We start from the raw sequence: 21,940 nt of genomic DNA on the forward strand, positions 1-21,940 counted from the left end.
CTGCAAATGAACCACATAAAGTCGTACCTTGGATCCCGAACACCTTGGTACTCAAACATTTTCGTTCCTGAATACCGCAAACCCGGAAGCGAGTGTTCCAGTTTGCGAACATTCTTTGGAACCCAAACGTCTGACAGGGCTTCCACGACTTCCAATTGGCTGCAGGAGCTTCCTGCAGCCAATTAGAAGCCGTGCTTTGGTTTCCAAACGTTTTGGAAGTCGAACGGACTTCTGGAATGGATTCCGTTCGACTTCCAAGTTACGCCTGTACTTGTACCAACAGAATTTCAACCAGGAAAACATTGAAACCTGTCCCAACTGCCACAAACTATCAAAACCATAAATGCAAGAACTTCCAAAAGGAGTTTTATACATCCATGTGCTATCCTCTTCAGGGTTTGTGTTTTACAATCAGGGAGAACCTCTCTAAATGATGGGTTTAGACCAGCCATGTATACAATGCCAGAAAAGTTACTAACATGCTAAGATCACTCTGCCCATCTTCCAACAGCCTGTCCACTTGCCTAGATGGAATTCCATGCAACTGTCACCTGCGTGGAATTCTTCATCACCTGTGGCAACCAGTTACATGGCAAGTCTGAGTTAGACTAGAGTGAAATTCTGTCTGTCCATAGTAGCCTTCCCCAGGCTGTTGCCCTCAAGTTATCTGACTACAGGTAACATCAGCCCTTACCATTATGGCCAGGGATGATGCAAGCTGCTATCCTACAGCACCTGGAGGGGGAAAGATACAACTCCTTATATCCAGCTGGCACCTCAAGTCAATGAAGTTCAGTTCTCCCTGAGATGCCAACACTGTGCCCGGGCTGAACCACTTCAGACTGCAGGCTGCCACTCTTATGACAGAATGCTCCTCCATACAAAAACATTTGCTACACACACAGGAACTAGCTTATCGCACTAGGCTAGAATCCTATGAGGTAGTTAGGTAGGGCAGGAATCAACAGTCTACCAACAGTAGTGAGAAGGACTAAGGAAGAAACTCTATGAAGCACAAATGGACAATTCAACAGCAATGTGTTTGCCAGCACAGGGTTCAGTGGCTTCCACACACTCCATGTAGGGAAAGGGCTGAGTTGTGGGGCCCCAGTAAACCGTGCCCAGCTGGTTCTGTCCTAGGAATGGTGGGATTAAGGAGGCCCTTTCAGAATGCTACACCAGCTGACCAAAAAGCAATCGGAGCCCGTGGTCTGTTTGATATTCCTTCGTATGGAACTGAGACACGCGTCAAAAAAGAAAAAGGAAACTTTAAAGTCTCTTCGGAATACAGCAAGCAGGAAAGTTTGGGTTCATTAAATCTATGTTCTCACTTCTTCCCACTAAAGAGTCTGACTGAAAAGAAGTGTGGGGAAAGTCATTCAGGCACCAGGACCATTGGCAGACCAACTCTGAGTTATAATGATGTCTGCCAACGTGACATGAAAGCTGGCAACATCAGCCCCACCATCTGGGAATCCCTTGCAGACAACCTTGATACAGTCAGGTTGTGTATGCACAGCAGTGGCCAGAGGAGGAGGAATGGCCACTGGGAGGAGCGCAGAGAGAAGAAGCAACATGGTGCATCTACATTAGTGAAACCAGATGTCTTCATCTGCCCCAGCAGCAATAGAACATGTCTCTCCCATATCGATCTCTATAGGTCACAGCAGATGCTGTAACCCTCCAACAGTTTGACTTTATCACCAATGGCACACTCTTCCATCGTCTCTCAAGACAGACAGATGCCAACATATTTTCTGGACCACCTCGATTTTTCATTTGTGTATTTATTGAAAATGGCCACATAAGATTTCCTAAAATTAATACTCAAGTCAGCATAAAAGTAAAGCAGATCACCCCCCCAAAAAAAGTAAAACCTACAAAACAAATGGGATCAAATACATAGGCTATATCCCATACCTATCAATGTCAAGTTATAAATAGAAATGACTGAGTTTAATCAAAGAAAGGTTAGCACTTCTGGAAGGGCATCTCGCTGCCTCCGCTGGTCCCACTGGTACAGAACATTTGGCTGCTGCCCAGCAATTTTACACTTCTAATTCTGTAGCCCTTTTGCCAGGGCTCAGAATGCTGTTGTGTCTGAATTTTGAGACCTGGGACCAACGGCTGATAAGACGTACTGCTGAACCTAGAGTTCTTTCCTGATTGTATTCCACCAAGACAGACAGGACTTACTAATCCATATGGAAACCTGATAAACCTGCAAGTAACCTTCAGTAAAATGCCAGTTCATCATCTTCTGGACTTCTTTTTTAAAAATCCCCATCCAAAACAGATCTCTAATTAAAAGAAGATTTAACTCAATTACTCAAAAACTCAATTACTAAGACTGTGGTGACTCAGTAATTTTCTTCTTAGCATGGGCTGTTGTCCAGTATAGATATACTGCAGGAGAGGGAGAAGTGAAACAGTAGTGGGTACCTTAAATGTTAAGCACAGAGGATATATTCACAATGAAAACAGGGGAGTCCCTGCAGATGTATCCCAGTACAATACATGTGAATGTGTCACCAGCATAAAATTTAGGTGCACACACAGCAGGTAACTTCACAAGACAGAAGAATATGTGCTCGGCCACAGCGAAGTTGAGTGAGGCAGATTCCTATAGGTGGTGTTCAGCTAAATTTTATTCAGAGCAGATCCACTGAAATTAATGAGCATGACTAAGTTGGGTCCTTTAATTTCAATAGGTCTATTCTGAGTAAAACTTAGTTGAATACCACCTGTTGTTGCAAGTCAGGACACATACATTTCCCAAATCAACACTTTTGGCAGCTCCCCTGCTGCTTCCCATGCCATCTTAACACACTGTTCTGCAGGGGCCCACAACTTTCTGGACTTGATTTTTAAGGGGGGGGGGTGCAGTTGTGAAAACAAATCAGCAAAAAACTTCTCCAGACTTCTTTCATTAGTGGTTGCTTCCGCTGAACCAAAAGTCCTCCTGTGGAATGGCACCAGTTGGATTCCATCCACTATCAACAGTCAATTGAAAACCTTAATACATAAGCTACCACTTTCCCACCGAAATAAAAATGCAATACATATATGACCTGTTGACTATCACCCTACAGACCCTCTTGGGTGTTAAGACCAGCAAAGGTTTCCTTTGGTGCTTCCGATGCCCACAGAAGTGTTGGGTCTGGTGGCAAAGGAGAGGGTCTTACCTACAGGAGCACCTCAGTTCTGGAACTCTTTCCACACAGATTTCCATCTAGCATCTTTGTTGCACAAATGCACCTCTTGACCCACACCTTTTGCAGTTACGGTATTTTGTTTTGTAAGATCCACTTCTTTTGCTGAATCTATACTGCTCTGTTTTTTATTGGAACAGTTTTACCTTTTTATTTGCTTATTATTATACTTGTTTTTATAATTGCATATTGTATTGTTATAACCTGCCCTGGGGCAGTGTGGCAAAGGACAGGTAGGAATCCTGATAAACAAATAGATAAAATATCAACAGGTTATAGTGCAAAGCCAGCTGCTAGTGCCTTTTAAGGAACAAGCTCCTTTACCCATAAAAGAATCATGAAAATGCTCGTGCTGATTGGATCTGATGAAAAGGGAATAAGCTCGTGTCACTAACATTCATAATATCCCACGGTCACTTTAACCGAGAAGCAACTAATGACGGCAGGAAAATAACCTTTCGAAGGAAGGGAATAAAATCTGTTGTAGTTAACTGAGCAAATGGAAGATTTACAATGGATTTCTCTCTTTCATATCATTTCTCGGAAGGTTAAGCTATTAACTTTCCTGTGGAGAAGAGCAACCAGTTTTTTGTGTTGTTTTTTTTTTTTTTTTTTGTCTATTTCTGTCACATCAGAGAATGCTTCTCTTTGATGATGGTGAAAATTTGGAAGCATATTGTACACAACATCAACCCCACCAGTTGAGTTCAATGCCTACAGGAAGATATAGAAGAGAATGGAAGAGACAAATCTGCAACACTACCTTTAAAAATACACTTAAGCATGTAACTAGTTCTAGTAAACAAAAACAAAAACCCTATGGCAGGTGCCCTTGTCCTTCATTTTTGTTAAAGTATCAGATGTCAAACAGTTTGAGGATGATTGATAACTATGCTTACTTTGTGGTAAGGAAGCATTCGATTATCCTTCGCACCACAAGAATTAACTTTTTTTTTTTACACAAACCCCTCCCTTTTCTATTTTTGTGAACTACGAAGTAAATATTTTTCCTTTGTCTAATAGCATTGCTGTCAAACAGCTCTCCAGTGTTGGAAGGAAATTTTTTACATCTGAACTGCTGCATTACTCTGGAATCTCACCAAAACAACCCTCTTACGCGTAAGGCAAGCTGCATGTAAAGTATGCAACTTGCAGAAACAAAGAAAAAAACAGATCCAAGTGCCTTAGTCTGACTGTAAATCAAGCTCATTCTTTGAAGATCAGAAGACCAGCACATGATGCTGAGAGGTAGAAAAGCCATCTTTTTCATCCAAATGCTTCTTATTGAACTTTTCACTACTTGAGTGAAGTTAACTTCATATTCCCTCAGTCCATTTAGACAGCAAAAGCAAAAGCTTTTATCCTATAGGGTAAAAAGGTAAAGGACCCCTGGACATTAAGTCCAGTCGAAATCGACTATAGGGTGCAGTGCTCATCTCGCTTTTCAGGCCGAGGGAGCCGGCGTTTGTCTGCAAGCCATGTGGCCAGGTCATGTGGCCAACATGACTAAACTGCATCTGGCGCAATGGGACAACCGGACCGAAGCCAGAGCGCATGGAAACACCATTTACCTTCCCGCCACAGCGATACCTATTTATCTACTCGCACAGCTAGGTTGGCAGGAGCTGGGACAGAGCAACAGGAATTCACCCCGTCATGCAGATTCGAAATGCCGACCTTACAATCGGCAACCCCAAGAGCATGGGTAGGCAAACTAAGGCCCAGGGGCCAGATCAGGCCCAATCACCTTCTAAATCCGGCCTGCGGATGGTCCGGGAATCAGTGTTTTTATATGAATATAATGTGTCCTTTTATTTAAAATGCATCTCTGAGTTATTTGTGGGGCCTGCCTGCTGTTTTTACATGAGTAGAATGTGTGCTTTTATTTAAAATGCATCTCTGGGTTATTTGTGGGGCATAGGAATTTGTTCACTCCCCCCCCCCAAAAAAATATATAGTCCGGCCCCCCACAAGGACTGAGGGACAGTGGACCAGCCCCCTGCTGAAGATGCTTGCTGACCTCTGCCCAAGAGGCTCATAGCGCCACCTGTGTCCCTATAGGGCAAATGCACAGGATCACAAATGTAGGGAAGGAATCACACTTTTTAAAAGTATAAGAGTGTGAACAGTTATATGAGTGAGCATTTCAAATATTCAAATAAATGAATACTGCTCAGCAATGTTTGCAAAAGCCTTGTAATGTAAGTCAGTAGTATTATCAACCCCACCACACCCATACTGAATATAGAGGTTGAGGGTGAAAGGACTGGAGTTGAAGGCCACTGAGCTCACAGCTGAGATAAGATCTGTATAAGAGAATTCGCAATGCCCAGCCACTATTTTATTGTGCAGTTGGCATGGAATGTGGCCCCTTGGGCAAGGGGAATGAGAAGTCCACAGCTTTATTAGAAAGTAAGTACCTTGTGGAGCTTTGTGTGGAATCCCACAAGAACTTTCCAGAGAACCCAATAGCCCCCTTGCAAATACCAGCACAACCAGTGCAGCACAACACTCGTTATATCTGCGGATCAGTTAGCTAAGGAAAGTACAGCATTTTCCCAGGTACCATAGATATGTTTCCAACAACATTGTTACGGAAAGGCAAATCTCAAGGAAAGACACTCAGACAATGCATGACAAATGAACAGTTGCGTATCTATTGTGCTGTTTATGCTGGGATTCCACACATTTATGCAAAAGCAGCCTCAGAAAATTGCTTCAACTACACACGGCTATCAACCTAACCCAATATCGTATAGTCAACAACCAGGTAAGATGCACTGTCAAGTCTTGTTAAATCATTTTGAGACTTCTTTGTGCAAAGTGACTAACCAATGTAAATAATAATACATAGGAAGTAGTAGTAGTGACAGTTGTTAAATGTGTAGGAAAAGTGCAAAGGTCAGCATGGGTCAAAATTTATTAGCACCAGCCACCGTTCATGAGATGATGGTTTCTAAAGTTGTTCACAGCATAAACAGAACCTAGGGCATGTTGCTGAAGTGGTTGGGTGGAGCAGAAGTGGAATCTATCCTGTTAGCATCATCCCACAGGTCAGCTGAACCAGACAGTAAAGTACTAGCTGATCTCCATCTTTCCAATCAAAGGTACTAAGTAGTTACAATGGAACAGCACACGCATTTCCAAGACCAGCTTTCTCCACTCTGGCACTGCAGCCGCATCAGTTTAAGTTACTACGAACTTTAGGGTGTAAAAGAGGAGTAGTTCTGTACAATGATTCATATCTTGCGTACGTGGACTCAGGATTATAACCTAAGCACTCTATAGTGTAGATACACAAAATAAGTAAGCGCTGGTTCTGAAACTACAAGAATATAGCTTACAGACAAGAGTTTCGTAAACAGCACACTACCGTTAACAAATAGCATTGTAAAAAAAAAATATGTTCCTGTGATTTTGAAGTTATTTCCATGGCTCCCTGCCCCCCCCCCCCCCCGCGGAAGCATGCCAAGTTAAAGCTACAAGAAAGCTAAAACTTCATCCTATTTCCACAGAAAGGAGCCAACCCTTTGAACTTCTAAGCGTTATTGCAACCAAGCGTATTTAAGAATAGAAAGAGCTTGAGCGCAACGTATTTTCTGCAATCAAGAAGATTGCTTTTCCGTAGATATCAGATCAGGACAAACCCAAGGCTTTGATAACGTGGAGCATGTTTTTGCACGAATCACTGGAAAACCTTGTACTGTGTTATCTCTACCTAACCGTTCCCATTCGTTTAAAGAAAGACAAACCTTCAGAGGAGCATGCCAGGTAACAACTGGAACGAAAGCTCTTTGCTTACCAATGTGATAAAGTCCTATCCAGTCTGTGGGATCCACTTCTTCTTTAATATCCCAGAAAATGATGAGGTTCTGAGACTGCCCTAGGGTGTATTCATACATGCTTGCAGTCAAACTAGAGCGGCTGTCAGATGTCACTAGATCAGTGTCACTATTAGCACGCTGAAGGTTCATGTTCTCAGGCATGGTGCCCTGAGATGCCAGGCTCTGGAGATTCTCAGGGCTCAGTGTGTATCGCAACTGGGGATTCCTCCGTCGCACAAAAAGCAGATGCTCCCTGGCTGAGCTGGTCATCTTGAGCTTGTTTTCACAGGAGAGGTTTCACATAGAGAGCTGTAAAGAAGAAAACGCAAACGTCAACGTACAAACTCTCTTGTACATCTGCTGAGATCAGAAACTTGATTAGGAGAGCTAAATTGTTTGGTTGTTGTTGTTTTTTAAAGGCTGTGGAGAGAAGCTTTCACCGTTAATACCCAAAAACGGCTTTTCACAAAGAAAACACATCTTTTCCAAATAAAGTTCTGCTCACATTTTGGCGTACCTACTTTACCCAAGCTCACCAGGCCAGTTTAATCACTCAAAATTATCCTCTTTACTGGTCCTTAAAACTGCTAACTGTCAACACTATGTTTTCTATAAAGGTCAATTGAAGTCACTAGTAGAATCCATAGGAATCTTGTAAACTGGCTTTCAGTCCAGCAGTGAATGCAATGACCAGTATCCAGTGCAGCAAATGGGCAGGGAAGTGGTTTGAGAAGGTGCATTTCAAAAGAGGAAAAACAGAAGGTCCTAAAACAGCATGGAAATCCCAGCTTTAACCATGTTCACAAAGTGTCCCATAACCTATTGAGTTTATGCCTTGCTGATTTTTCCTGGGAAGAAGCTACTTTTATCACGCCTTAATTCCCCCCCAAAACAGATATACGGTATTCACATGAACATAAAAGGCTGGTATCTACGGGCAGCGGAATGAGTTGCCAGAGTACTGAGGGGGCAGAATAGGCTGGTAAAATGAATGGCAAACAGCTGGCGCAAAATCTCTCCCCCTGCTGCGTTAATCCCACCTTGCACACAGGAAATTATGTTAGCATTTTGACATCAGTATTGAGACTACAGCTGCTGCGTAAGAAAATGCAGTTGTTTAACTGCTAGGTTTTCCCCTAGGCCCTGCCAGTTGAAGGAGTCAGAGGCATATGAAAGATCAACAGCTATGATATACAGATCAACCACAACCAGTGCTGTTTTGCTAAAAAAGAGGGGCTGGAGCTCACCATTATCTTCTCCCTTTTTGTCTTAGAATGGCAATGGAACCCACCTGAGAGGTGCTGGCTGGGGGGGGGGGAGCCCTGACCACAACATATTATTTTGCCCAAACGCAACTGTCAGGGCTGCCACTCAGTCCCAGCTCACATAGGACCACGCTAGCCAGCGTTCGGGTTAAAAGAGTCTTTATTGGATTACAGGTTCCATTTCCAAACTGCAATGTGCAGCCCTACTTCTTCTAGGTCAGACCGGCGAAGACCCGTCTGAGTCTCCGCCTCTAGCACACCAGCTTAATACCCTAGCATAGGCGCCGACTCCATGGGGCTTGAGGGGGCCCGAGCCCCCTCAAAAATTCGTTTGGGCGCGGGGGGATGGCCCCAATAATCTCGGGCGGCGGTGGGCGCGTCCGCGGCTTTTATAGGGCGCCCGGCGCGCACCAGCTCGATAACAGGCACCGGCGCGGCGGGGGGCGCCGGGCCGGGGGAGGAGGGCGGCCGGCCTGTCTCCTTGGCAACCCCATTGAGCAGCGCCGGCTCCCCCGGGAGGGCCATCCCCCCGCGCCGCCGATCGCCAACACCGCCGACGCTGTGGCTGCCCGAGCCCGAGCCTGAGCCTGAGCCCGACCCGGAGCCCGAGCCTGAGCCCGAGCCTGAGCCCGAGCCCGACCCGGAGCCTGAGCCCGAGCCCAAGCCCGTCAGTCAGTCAGTCAGGAAGGAAGGAGAAATGGGGAGGGAGACGAGGGAGGAAAATTGCGCGCAGGGTGAAGAAAGGAGAAGGGCGAACGAGACGAGCTTCCAACCCAAAAAAGGGCTGGAAGACTGGGAGGATGCAGGATCGGGAAAGAAAGCGACGCCTTCCCCGCCCGCGACGTCGCCCGCTTGTCATTGGCAGCGCAGCGGGCGCCCAGAGGGGCTGGGCACCGGCGCAGGGCCGCTCCGCAGCCGCGGAGGACAGCTGCGCGGCTAGCAAGGTGTGCCGCATAGAGCGCGGCCCTTGTGTGGCCCGGTGGCCAGGCAAGCTCGGGCGGGGACCCCCATGCGAATCTAAGACGGGAGAAGAGGGCAGAGCAAAGGGGGTCCCTTCCCCAACCTCCGGCTCTGAGACTTCCCTGAGCCCCAGAAAAGCGAAAGGATTTTCTCTTCTTCTTTTTTTATAAATATTTTATTAAGGTTTCAAATACAAAGTTAGAAACATACACTGAAGAAAAAAGTAAAAGAACAAGAAAAAGAAAAAGAGAAAAAGAAGAAAAGAAAACCAACCATTCAACACATTTTTTATATAACTAACTGGACTTCCTCGCATCTCCCTTACCCTGCATTCTTTATAATAAAGATATCAGCAAATTATTACCTTGTTTCGTACCTTATTTTGTACTTTTCAAATACTATACCTCTAAATTTAACATACTTTTCATCAGTTACTTATATCTTAAATTAAACATAGTATTACCTTAGATTTTGACCTTTTCTTACTTAAAATATAATTTCCTGTTTCCCAAATCTAATTGCTGAAGCTATAGTTTCCGAATCGTGTAAATTTTTAACATTCATACAACTTATATTGTTTTTGTAAATAGTCCTTAAATTTTTTCCAGTCCTCTTCCGTTGTTTCTTCTCCCAAATCTCGGATTCTGCCAGTCATTTCAGCCAGTTCCATGTAGTCCATCAATTGCGTCTGCCACTCTTCCAGTGTGGGCAAATCTTGTGTCTTCCAATATTTTGCGATAAGTATTCTTGCTGCTGTAGTTGCATACATAAAGAAAGTTCTATCCTTCTTTAACACTTTCTGGCCAACAATGCCCAAGAGGAAGGCCTCTGGTTTCTTGGGAAAGGTATACTTAAATACCTTTTTTAACTCATTATAGATCATTTCCCAGAAGGCCTTCACTTTTGGACAAGTCCACCAGAGGTGAAAGAATGTCCCTTCAGCCTCCTTACATTTCCAACATTTATTATCAGACAGGTGATATATTTTTGCAAGCTTGACTGGGGTCATGTACCACCTATAAATCATTTTCATAATATTTTCCTTCAAGGCATTACATGCCGTGAATTTCATTCCGGTGGTCCATAACCTTTCCCAGTCCTCAAACATGATGTTATACCCAATATCCTGAGCCCATTTTATCATGGCTGATTTGACTGTCTCATCCTGAGTGATTTTCTCTTCAACCTGCCCTCCATCCTCTTGCAGAAAACTCTTTGCCTGCCCTGCCCGTATCTCGTTTTTGCTTTTTAATTCCACACACGCACCCTTCGGACTTCGTGGCAATCGGGCGCGTGGGTGCGTTTCCTAAGAGAGTGAGGACCCCCGCCTCCTCCCCACCTGCTCCCTCGCCAGCCAGCCAGCCGCACGCCCTAGCCGGAGAGCCCCGGCCGTCCCCGTCGCGCAATCGGCTGGATCTCCCTTCAGCAGGCCGTGCTCACAACTCGGCCCAGGGACCCCCCAGCAGCGGATCTCCGGCCCAGCTGAAGAATCCGGCAACAAGCCCCCTCCTCCCCAATCGCTCCGCCGAAATACGCTCCAAAAACCCCCAGATAGGCCGCCAGCCGCCAAGTCTAGTGGCGCCCTGAGCGAGGGTCTCTCCCCAACACCGCCACCTCGAACTGCATTCTCCCGGCTACCCGAGCGAACCAGCGGCAGGACCCCGGTATGGGCCCCCCCAATATTTTTTATAAGTCGGCACCCCTGTACCCTAGCCTTGCTCCACCTCCTGCGCCTTTCCTTCCGTCTCTGGGTCCTTCTGCCCCCCGGGGTCTCTTCTTTCCTACTCTCTTCTGACGCGGACCCCCCTGACCCTTCCGCCTCCTTGCGGCGGGCTTTGGGACCTGGCTCACTCTCTGGGCTGCTTACTGCGCCAGCTTCCGCTACATTTGAACTTGGCGCGCGCGCCCAACTCTCCACCTTCCACTTGATCGTTTCGTCGCTCCCCGAGGTGGGCGTGACTACTCCTGACTCATGCCCTCCCTCCTTCTGAAAGCCTCCGGAACCCGATATCTGGTCCCCTTCCTCCCCGCTGCTCCCGGCTGGGTACGTGGGTCCCGATCTCCAACTGCTGCTCTCTGATCCCTCTCTGGACCCTTCTTCCTGGGGTGTCCCCCTGTTTTCCCCCCTTGCTCTGACCGCTGGCGCTCCCTTCTGGGAATCCTCGGACTCACTGGATAAGCTCGGCGATCTCGGTTCGTCATCCCCACTCATCTTTCCTTCGTATTCCTCCCCCTCGCTCTCTGTCTCCTCCCTTCTCTGTGTCTCTGCTCCTGAACCCCTGACATCCATCCCCCCCTCGAAGCCCCCCCTTCCCCCCTCCCCGCTTTCAAGGGTGGTTGCTGGGTGCTCCATCATCACAGGAGTGAATGCCGGATACAGTTCGCTCCTCGTCGCTGGCCGCCAACTGAAGATCTCCGAGTCTTCCTCCTCGCGTTCGTCAACGTTGAGCTGCTCCGCCTCCATTTCAGTGCCGCCGTGCTCGAAACCGAGATCCTCCCCGCACACGTCCATGTCAGTCTCTGCGTCGGTCGCTTGACCTGGCATCTCCAGCCACCTCCGGCGCCACTGCTCCTCTGGCCGATCGTCCCACCAATACGAGGTGTCGGACGCTGAACCCTCCGGTGACCCCTCTGGGGAACGTGTGCGCTGTGCGGGCTCCCCGTCCGAGTCGAAGCCATGGAACGTGCTGGAGGAAAGTGTGGGTGTGAACAGCCAGTCGTCGAAGAAGCCTGCTGGCATGGGTCTGTGTGGGAAAAGGGCATGAAACTCGTCCTTGAGCAGGGGTTCCTCCAAAGCGTAGTCTGGCACCCAGCTATTAGCACTGGCCCGGGTGCCCTCTCTGGCTAGGAGGTATTCCACTCCGTCTTCCCCCCATCTGGAGTCCAAAATCTCCGTGACTTCGTTGATGGGGTCCTGCTGTGGCAATCTCCCCGCCTCCGTCCGCTCCTGAGACGGACTCGGTGCTGTTCCTGGTTCCTGGAACCTGTGAGGTGTCCTGTAGGGAGTGAGCACCGACCTGTGGAACACCGGATGCATCCTGGAACCCTCCGGTAGCACCAGCCTGAAAGCTACTGGGTTGATCTGCGCTTCGACTTGGTATGGACCGAGTTGCTTGTGCCCCAACTTCTTTTTGGCTAACGATCTGGTCGGCACTGCGTGGGCTGCCAACCAGACCCAGTCTCCCACTCGGATCTCTTCGCCAACCCGCCTGTGCTTGTCCGCTTGCACCTTGTAAGCGTGCTTCGCTAGCTCCAGCTGCCGTCGGAGTTGATCGTGGACCTCCTGCAACTCAGAGGCGAAAGCGTCCGCCGTCTGCGGTTCCCCTTCCCCCACTCTGTCCAGTCCCGGGAAGGTTCTGGGATTCCTCCCATTGTTGGCGAAGAACGGCGTCACCCCTGTGGACACGTGCTTCGTGTTGTTGTAGGCGAACTCGGCGAGCGGCAGGTAATCCACCCACGTCGCAGGCTGTTGATTGGCATAGCATCTCAGGTACTGCTGCATGATGGCATTGACCCTCTCCGCTTGCCCGTTGGTCTGCGGGTGTCTCGCTGATGTCAGGTTGATCTTGACGTTCAGGAAGCCCATCAGCTTCTGCCAGAAATTCGAGATGAACTGGCGACCGCGGTCGGACAGTATAGACCGCGGCAGCCCGTGCACTTTGAACACGTGATCTATGAACAGTTTGGCTGTTTGTTCTGCCGTGGCCACCTTCGCACACGGTATGAAGTGTGCCATCTTGGTGAACAAGTCCACCACCACTAGTACAGCTGTCTTGCCTCTCGAGCTGGGGAGATCCGTGACAAAGTCCAGGGCCACCCTCTCCCACGGTTCAAACGGCGTTTGCAGCGGTTCCAGCAGTCCCGCCGGTGGTTTGTGCACCGGTTTGGCCCTCTGGCAGGTGTCGCACCTCGCGACGTAGTCCGCGACTTCCCCTCTCAGTCTGGGCCACCAAAAGTCCCTTGCGACTAATTCCACCGTTTTTTCCGTGCCAAAGTGCCCGGCCGTGGGTGCGTCGTGCAACTGCTGCAGTACCTTGGCGCGAAGTTCATCTCCCGGCACGTAGATGGCCCCTTTACGTAAGAGCAAGCCGTCCCGTATCTGGAACTCGTCGCTCTTCGCTGTGCCCTTGTGCACCTCGGCCATCTTCGCCTGCGCGAATGAGTCGTCCTGCAACGCCCGCCGCACCGCATCCAGGTCTACTGTGGCTGAAGCGCACGCCCACGCAGCTGGCGCGAAGATGTGCATGGCTGCCGCTGGCGTCGCCTCTTCGAGGTATTGCGGTTTTCGGGACAGTGCATCCGCCATGATGTTGGTGTTGCCTGGGACGTACTCTATTCGGAAATCAAAGTCAGCAAAGAACTCCGCCCAACGTATCTGCCTCTGGTTCAGGAACTTCGCCGTGCGCCAGTGCTCCAGATTCTTGTGGTCCGTGCAGACCTGCACCGTGTGCTTGGCGCCGATCAGGAAGTGTCTCCACGCCTTAAAGGCTGCATGAATGGCAAGCAACTCCCTGTCCCAGATGGTGTAGTTCTGCTCCGACTTGGTGAGCTTTCTGGAGTAGAACGCTCCCGGCCTCCAGACCCCCTGTGGGTCCCTCTGCAGCAGGACAGCTCCCACTGCTCTATCGGACGCGTCTGTCTCTACCCGCATCGGTCTGCTGGGGTCGATATGCAGCAGTTGCTCTTCCGACGCGAAGAGACGCTTGAGTGCCTGAAAGGACTGCTCCGCCTGCTCCGTCCAGATGAATTTCTTTTTCTTGGAGCTTAGCGTGTCCGTAATAGCCGCCGTCTGCATCGCGAACCCTTTGATAAACTTGCGATAGAAGTTGGCGAAGCCGACAAACCGCTGGACCTCCTTCCGGTTGCGCGGGCTCTTCCAATCCAACACCGCTCGAACCTTGGCGCTGTCCATGGCTAGCCCCTTGTCCGACAACTTGTAACCCAAGAAATCCACCTCCGTCGTGTCGAACTGGCACTTCTCCAGTTTGGCGTACAGTCTATGCTGCTGCAACCTCTCCAGCACCTCCCGAACATCCTGGTCATGCGCTTGCTGCGACTCGGAGAATATCAGGATGTCATCCAGAAAGCAGACGCACTTCTTGTAGAGGAGTCCCGCCAACACATGATGCATGAAAGCTTGAAAACAGTGAGAACCGTTTTGCAATCCAAACGGCATCACTCTGTACTCGTAGGTTCCCAGAGGCGTGAACATGGCTGTCTTCCACTCATCGCCCTCCCTCATGCGGATGAGATTGTACGCCCCTCGCAGGTCCAACTTGGTAAACACGCGTCCCTTGCGCACCGTCGCCAGTAGGTCGTCAATCCTGGGCATGGGGAAATCAGAGGGCTTGGTCATCTTGTTCAAGAGGCGAAAATCCACCACCAGCCTTTTTTGGGGCGTGTCCTTCTTCTTCACAAAGAAAACAGGACTGCCCCCTACTGCCCTGGACTCCCGGATGAAACCGCGCTCCAAATTGTGATCTATGAACTGTTTGAGTTCCTGTAGTTCATCCTCCGACATGGAATACAGCTTCCCCTTCGGTAGCGTCGCCCCTGGTAGGAGGTCAATCTTGCAGTCATATTGCCTGTGCGGTGGTAACTTGTCTGCCTCCTTCTCGCAGAAGACCTCCAGAAAGTCTGCGTATTTGTGGGGGACTGCTTGCAACGTTCCCAACTGCAGTTGTGATTCCTCCTCCTCTCCCTCCTGTTCGGGCAGGATGCAGTGTTCTGCGCAGTAAGAGGAGCCGAAGATCAGCTGTCGCTGGTACCAAGCCAGTGTCGGACTGTGCCTGTCCAGCCAACTCATGCCCAACACAATGGGTGTGTCCGACAGGCGGGTGACGTTAAAACTGATGACTTCCCTGTGGTTGCCAAGGCGCATCACCATTGGCGGCGTTTGCTTCACCACCTGCCCCCCCAGCAACTCTCTACCATCCACTGTGACGACTTGCAGGGGCAGAGTGGCCGGTAATAGCTGTATAGCGTGCTGCTCCACAAAATCCTGTGCTATAAAGTCTGCGTTGCTTCCAGAATCCACAGAAAGCGGCACTTCGATAGTGACGCCATCGGGCAGCTGGAGAGATGCTGTGAGTTGCACTACTGGTTTGGGTGGGAGGGGGTCCGTGGGTTGCAAGATTGCTGGGGACTGCTTCAGTGATGCGTCTGGCTGGGCCCCAGTGCCTCTGTCTCCAGCCAGACATCGTCGTTTCCCTGCTGTTGTTCGCTGTGTTGCGTGGCCGCTTTCACCATTGCGGAGGCTGCAGTGTGCTTGGAGCTCCTCTGGGGACACTCTTTCGCCAAGTGTTGAGAGCTGTCGCATATATAACACTTCCTGGTCCCTCTAGGAGGTTTAGTCTTGACTGCCGCCGGTGCAGGGGCTCTGGTAGCTGACTGAGCCCTGGCGCCTCCCACCTCCATAGGTTCCACTCCCCCTCCTGGCGGAGGTGTGGATTGCGCACGCGCAGCTTCCCTGGGAACGAAAGAGAAACTTCTCGCTGCTTCGCGCCCTCCACGTCCTTCGTCTCTGCACCATGGACGTTCTTCCAGCCTCACCCCCACAGTCAGCGCCCTTTGGACCACCTCCTGCGTGCTCCGGGGCCTCTCCCCCCTCGCAATTTCGTCTTTAACAGCACTGCTCAAACCTTCCCAGAAGAGGTCTCTGACTGGGGGCAAATCCCGGTCCCATTCTAAGGCACTGACCAGCGCAAAAAAGCGGGCGTGATACTGGCGTACGCTCGCCCTCCCTTGTTTCAGTCCATGAATCTCCCGTCGGGCAAGATCCACGTCAATGGTAGATAAAAAGCACGCATCCATCGCTTTGATAAAGGCATCTGCATTCTGAAGCGCCGGATCTTTATCCCTCCACAAATTGCGTAGCCACGCTTTCGCATCCCCATGCAAATGGGATAGTATAAACCCCACTTTCTCTTCCTCATCCCTAAAGTCTTTCGCCAGCAGTTGCAGTGCGCACATTACGTCTGCTCGAAAATTGGGGTACTGTTGTAAATTCCCATCGAAGTGAGCCACAAGCCCTCCTGCTCTCCGTGCCAACCCAACCCCCTCCGGTCTGGGTCCTGGCTGCCCATGCTTAACCAATGCTTCAAACCTGGCGTGGAGATCTCTGTAGGCGGCTGCCGCATCCTCCTCCCTTTTCTTGGATGCCTGTACCTCCGCGTTCAATTGGGTCACTGCCTGTTGCAGCGCTGAAATTTTCTCTGCTTCCGTCATCTCTGCCAACCGTTGTGAGCTCGCTCCCAAACACCAATTTCCTCCTCTCGCTGCTTCTGCCTCCGCTGCGAGGTATCAGGTGTCCGAAGCTTTAAAGAGACGGGTCTTACTGTCAGGGCTGCCACTCAGTCCCAGCTCACATAGGACCACGCTAGCCAGCGTTCGGGTTAAAAGAGTCTTTATTGGATTACAGGTTCCATTTCCAAACTGCAATGTGCAGCCCTACTTCTTCTAGGTCAGACCGGCGAAGACCCGTCTGAGTCTCCGCCTCTAGCACACCAGCTTAATACCCTAGCCTTGCTCCACCTCCTGCGCCTTTCCTTCCGTCTCTGGGTCCTTCTGCCCCCCGGGGTCTCTTCTTTCCTACTCTCTTCTGACGCGGACCCCCCTGACCCTTCCGCCTCCTTGCGGCGGGCTTTGGGACCTGGCTCACTCTCTGGGCTGCTTACTGCGCCAGCTTCCGCTACATTTGAACTTGGCGCGCGCGCCCAACTCTCCACCTTCCTCTTGATCGTTTCGTCGCTCCCCGAGGTGGGCGTGACTACTCCTGACTCATGCCCTCCCTCCTTCTGAAAGCCTCCGGAACCCGATATCTGGTCCCCTTCCTCCCCGCTGCTCCCGGCTGGGTACGTGGGTCCCGATCTCCAACTGCTGCTCTCTGATCCCTCTCTGGACCCTTCTTCCTGGGGTGTCCCCCTGTTTTCCCCCCTTGCTCTGACCGCTGGCGCTCCCTTCTGGGAATCCTCGGACTCACTGGATAAGCTCGGCGATCTCGGTTCGTCATCCCCACTCATCTTTCCTTCGTATTCCTCCCCCTCGCTCTCTGTCTCCTCCCTTCTCTGCGTCTCTGCTCCTGAACCCCTGCTCCTGAACCCTCATTTCCACCATATCCACAGCCTTGGATTCAAACAGAAATCAAACACTGTGCTCTGCCCCTCTCTCCAGCTTGCTCCTTTTCCTCTAATTCCCACCACAGCCCCCAAACTCTACCTAAAACTCTGCCTCTGTGATTCTAACTATCTCTGAGTCGAGAGAGGGTCTCCACCCATTTGATGTCTCGCACAGAGCCCTCTTTCCTTTGTTATCTTAACAGGCCATCACCCCAGGCGACCACCTCATGAGAAAGCTAGCCAGATCCAGGGGTTCAGGAAGCTAGCCTGACTTGATTAGCTTTTAATACTTGCTGGATCCAGGGATCCGAGGGGTCTGGCAACCACAAACCCTTAACAGTATTTAAGTCTTTAAATGGAGAAACACGATACAATAAAAGCAAGCAGGGGGAAATTCAACTCCAAACACATTATGTCACATTTTATAATGCAAAACTGTTACACGTTAACTGTAAATACCACCTGTAAATGCCATTTACTAGAAATCAATCTTAAGTTTCCCAGCAAAATCGAATACGGCTCTCTCCTAATAAGATTTACGGGCTGCTTTCTGAACTGTCTGGAAATTCATGAAAGATTGCAAAGGTAGCTGTAACGTCCTCCATAACAGTGTAAGCATAATGGTGCAGCCTGCATTAATTTCATTTTGGGAGGATATCAGGGAAACACCCCCCCCCCCATGTAGGCTGTGAATTAAGACTTTTAAAAAAACAAACTATTTTTCTTCCCCCTGCATTCTTAAGCAATCTTGCAAATTTCTACAGGTCTCATATTGTCACCCAGCCAATTAAAGGTAATCATACTTCCACATCATCCATTTTTTCTAACAAGCCCAAATCTGGCTATGAATGCAGACAGTGGCGTAGTGTGGGGGATGCAGGGGGGGCCGGATGCACCGGGCACAACATCTGGGGGGGAGTGCACTCGCACTCGCAGCTCTAAAATCCACGGGTTAGGGGGCGCAAATTACTTGCCTTGCCCCGGGTGCTGACAACCCACGCTACGCCACTGAATGCAGAGACAGGTGGTTCTTCTCATGCAAAGCTACCATTGGCTTATTGCTCCGGTGACACACAGACACCCTCAAAAACCAACAGCCGACATTCATCTAGATTAGAATAATAATAAAAAAACACCTCTATGTACAGCTTAAAATTTATGACAGATAAATGTGTGCGCGGGTAGCGGGGGCAGGATCATGTTAACAGGCCTTGTCCACCCCATATGGCTGCTGCGCATTGATGGAGTCTCTTTCGCAGTGTGTATACACCCACAAATTTCATAGGGACCTGAAATCTCCAGGTTTGCCTTGTCCTCCCCAGGTTGCAGGTGTAGCACTTTTTTCTCCAGGTGAGCATGGGTGCCTTTAATTAAAGAAAAACAATTAAGATGGCCATGCATGCAGCTTATAAGCTTCAGCCCAGCAGGAGCTGGCTGCAAATTACTGCACAGACATGGGGGAGGGGGCGTTCCTACTTGCCTTCTCCCCTCAATCTCCAGGGCCCACCCCCAGACACCAGCGGGGGGGGGGCATGACATCACCCCTAGATCTCAATTTTGGGCCCTGAAATATCAGGGTCTGGGTTCTTCTTGACCTAGAAACCCTAGCTGTACAGGACGCTTGTACTCTAACAAAAATGCAGGTTATAAAACATGCATATGTGCAACTCGTACATGCAGAAGAACCCATAAATGCATGGAAGTACAACTCAGCATCCCTTCGTGTGTTGAGAATTATCATCTGCACAAAGCTAATAGTGGGTCAATGGAGTGAATTTGAGAACCAGCTGTTATCTCTGAAAATTTCTACACACAGAGAGAGAGAGAGAGAGAGAAAGAAAGGGAGAGAGAGATTAGATTTAAGAGGGGGAAAGGTCCTGTTTGTGCATTAAGCAGAGAATAGGACCAAGAAGAGGAGACTGCAGTGCAGATTCAAAGTCTCTGTAGACTGCATCTGTCCCATTAGATTGATGTTTGTCATCCCTGGGTTAGGGCGTCAGATTAGGTAAAAGGTAAAGGACCCCTGACAGTTAAGTCCAGTCGCAGACAACCCTGGGATTGCGGCACTCATCTCGCTTTACAGGCTGAGGGAGCCGATGTTTGTCTGCAGACAGTTTTTCCAGCATGACTAAGCTGCTTCTGGCACAACGTAACACCGAAACCAGAGCAGCGCACGGAAACACCGTTTACCTTCCCGCCGGAGAAGTACCTATTTATCTACTTGCACTTTTCTGGCGTGCTTTCAAACTGCTAGGTTGGCAGGAGCTGGGCCCAAGCAACGGGAGCTCACCCTGTCACGGGGTTTCGAACCGCTGACCTTCTGATCGGCAAGCCCAAGAGGCTCAGTGGTTTAGACCACAGCACCACCCGCGTCGCAGGGCGTCAGATTAGAAAACTGAAATTCAAATCCCCAATCAGACATTAAGCTCACTACATAACCACAGGGCTGTCACTGCTTCTCAGTCTAACAGACCTCACAGGGCTATTGAGGGGGGGGGAAATGGTTGGGGCGGGGAGTTGAATATATATGCCATCTTGAACAATGTGGTAGTGAAGGTAGGATATAAATGTAATAAGTCTGCAAAGTCATTTATTGACTTGCTGAATTGCCTTAAGGAAAGCTGTGGCTCATCTCATTTCTCTGCTGCTTCTCAGACCCACTAACCCAACACAGAAGATACGGTAGTTGCAATGAAGACTATAGATCACGAGCATACTGAAAGCTCAGTATAAATTATTTAATGGCAGAAATGTTTCCCACGTGAAAAGTGCTGCTTCATTTTGCCTTTGGAAGACCAGTGTAATATTATAGGTAAAACTCAGCATTGTGAAGAGGAAAAGTATTTCCCTTGAGTTCATACATTGCCCTCTTTGTTTTATTATATGCATTAGTGTCACTGAATAAATTTCTTCCTTATGCAGGAATCTCTTTGTAGCTGGAAGTCTGTCAGTTGCCAGCAATGAACCTGATGGGAGTTGTAGTCCAATCTTCGGCAAAGCTTATTAGAGGAATAAGCCTGATGGACAGAGGTGACATGGAATAATACACAATAACATTTTGGTTGGTGTATATTATTTCTAGTTACAATATATGTCAATCACAATATATTAAATATTAATCAGGTCAAGGAAATGGGAGGGGAATAAGTAGATTTCAGTTGCCATTCGTTCTTCCCATTTTCTTGGAAAGCGAAAGGAACTGTTCTCAAAGGAGGACTGGTTTACTCCGGTAGGATTTCGCCAAGAAGCAGGGGATCAGAAATGTGTGTTACTAGTTTATATTACAATGGAGTGGGAGAGGGTTCCACGAAAGCTCTCAAGATAAATGGATGCCTTAAGTCTTTGGCCCTGGCGATGTTGCATGTGTTGAAGTAAACTCCTACATGCAATGGAAAGAGTTGGCTGAAACCAATCTCATTGTCCAAGGGTGCAGTGAACAATGTAGATATTGATTTCAGGAAAGCGTTTGATCCTGTGCCAGACAAAATATTTCCACAGAACTAGAGATGAGTGGACACATGGGGAATGGGAATTGCGAAGCCATTTCGACACCAGGTTCAGACGTCTTTATTTACCCAGGCATTTTAAGTTTTGTAAGTCTTACCAAACGGGTTCCATTGGTTTTAGCTCCCTTACTTGTTTGTTGTTATTGCTCGTATTTAACAAATTCATAGACAGTTTCATAGCATGAAGTCATCAAAGAGAAGTACAAGATGTCGCACATTTGCACACCTTGCTGTTGATTTCATCACCCAGTTCATTTTTACTTTGTTTTATGTTCTGCACCCCATCTATCTGCATAAATGAATGGTGGGTTCTAAATATTTTAAAATAAATAAATTATATTCCAAAAGGAGCCAGCTTTGGTCCAGCCCTCTTCAACATGGAAAATTAGACTAACTGCAAGAGAGAAAGATTGCTTCTCTGCATTTCTTCCATTCACACTTAATGTGTCTCACTGCCAGTCTGAGCCAACAGTAGAGGAACATGCTTCTTTCCTGTGGAAGGAAACATGTGCTAATGCAACTGTATGTTATTAGAAGAAGAAGAGGAGTTTGGATTTGATATCCCGCTTTATCACTACCCTAAGGAGTCTCAAAGCTCCTAACATTCTCCTTTCCCTTCCTCCCCAACAACAAAAACTCTGTGAGGTGAGTGGGGCTGAGAGACTTCAAAGAAGCGTGACTGGCCCAAGGTGACCCAGCAGCTGCATGTGGAGGAGCGGAGACGCGAACCCGGTTCACCAGATTACGAGTCTACCGCTCTTAACCACTACACCACACTGGCTCTAAAATTATGCATCATTTTAGTAGGCAGCAAGAACTAAAAGAGTTCAAGTCAATCCCACTAGACTTTCACCACCAGGTATAGAAATACCTGATGGATTACTGGTGGGCTTTGGAATTTTCTTTTTCTCCAAAAGCCTACCCGTGAAGCTGCTTTTGCGCCACTCAGTAACTGCCAAGAAACACTGGGCGGTTTGTAAATAAGATGTAGAGCAATTCATAAATATCTAAGCAAGTATGCAAGTAAAATGATTTTTGTCATGCCTAGAAACCTTG

The 21,940-nt window shown here is 48.8% G+C and overlaps 1 protein-coding gene across 4 annotated transcripts in view; it reads right to left on the reverse strand.

Moving 5' to 3' along the window:
- Positions 1-21,940, reverse strand: part of HECW2 (HECT, C2 and WW domain containing E3 ubiquitin protein ligase 2) — a 206,983-nt gene that overhangs the window by 132,556 nt on the left and 52,487 nt on the right. For all 4 annotated transcript variants that reach the window (XM_081193300.1, XM_081193301.1, XM_081193304.1 and 1 more), the window contains exon 2: positions 7,015-7,345. In XM_081193300.1, coding sequence (XP_081049426.1) covers positions 7,015-7,306 — 292 coding nt within the window. In that variant the 5' untranslated portion in view covers positions 7,307-7,345. The remainder of the gene's footprint in view (positions 1-7,014; positions 7,346-21,940) is intronic.

Source organism: Podarcis bocagei (assembly GCF_964188305.1).
Source record: "Podarcis bocagei genome assembly, chromosome: 1".
Classification (NCBI taxonomy): domain Eukaryota; kingdom Metazoa; phylum Chordata; class Lepidosauria; order Squamata; family Lacertidae; genus Podarcis; species Podarcis bocagei.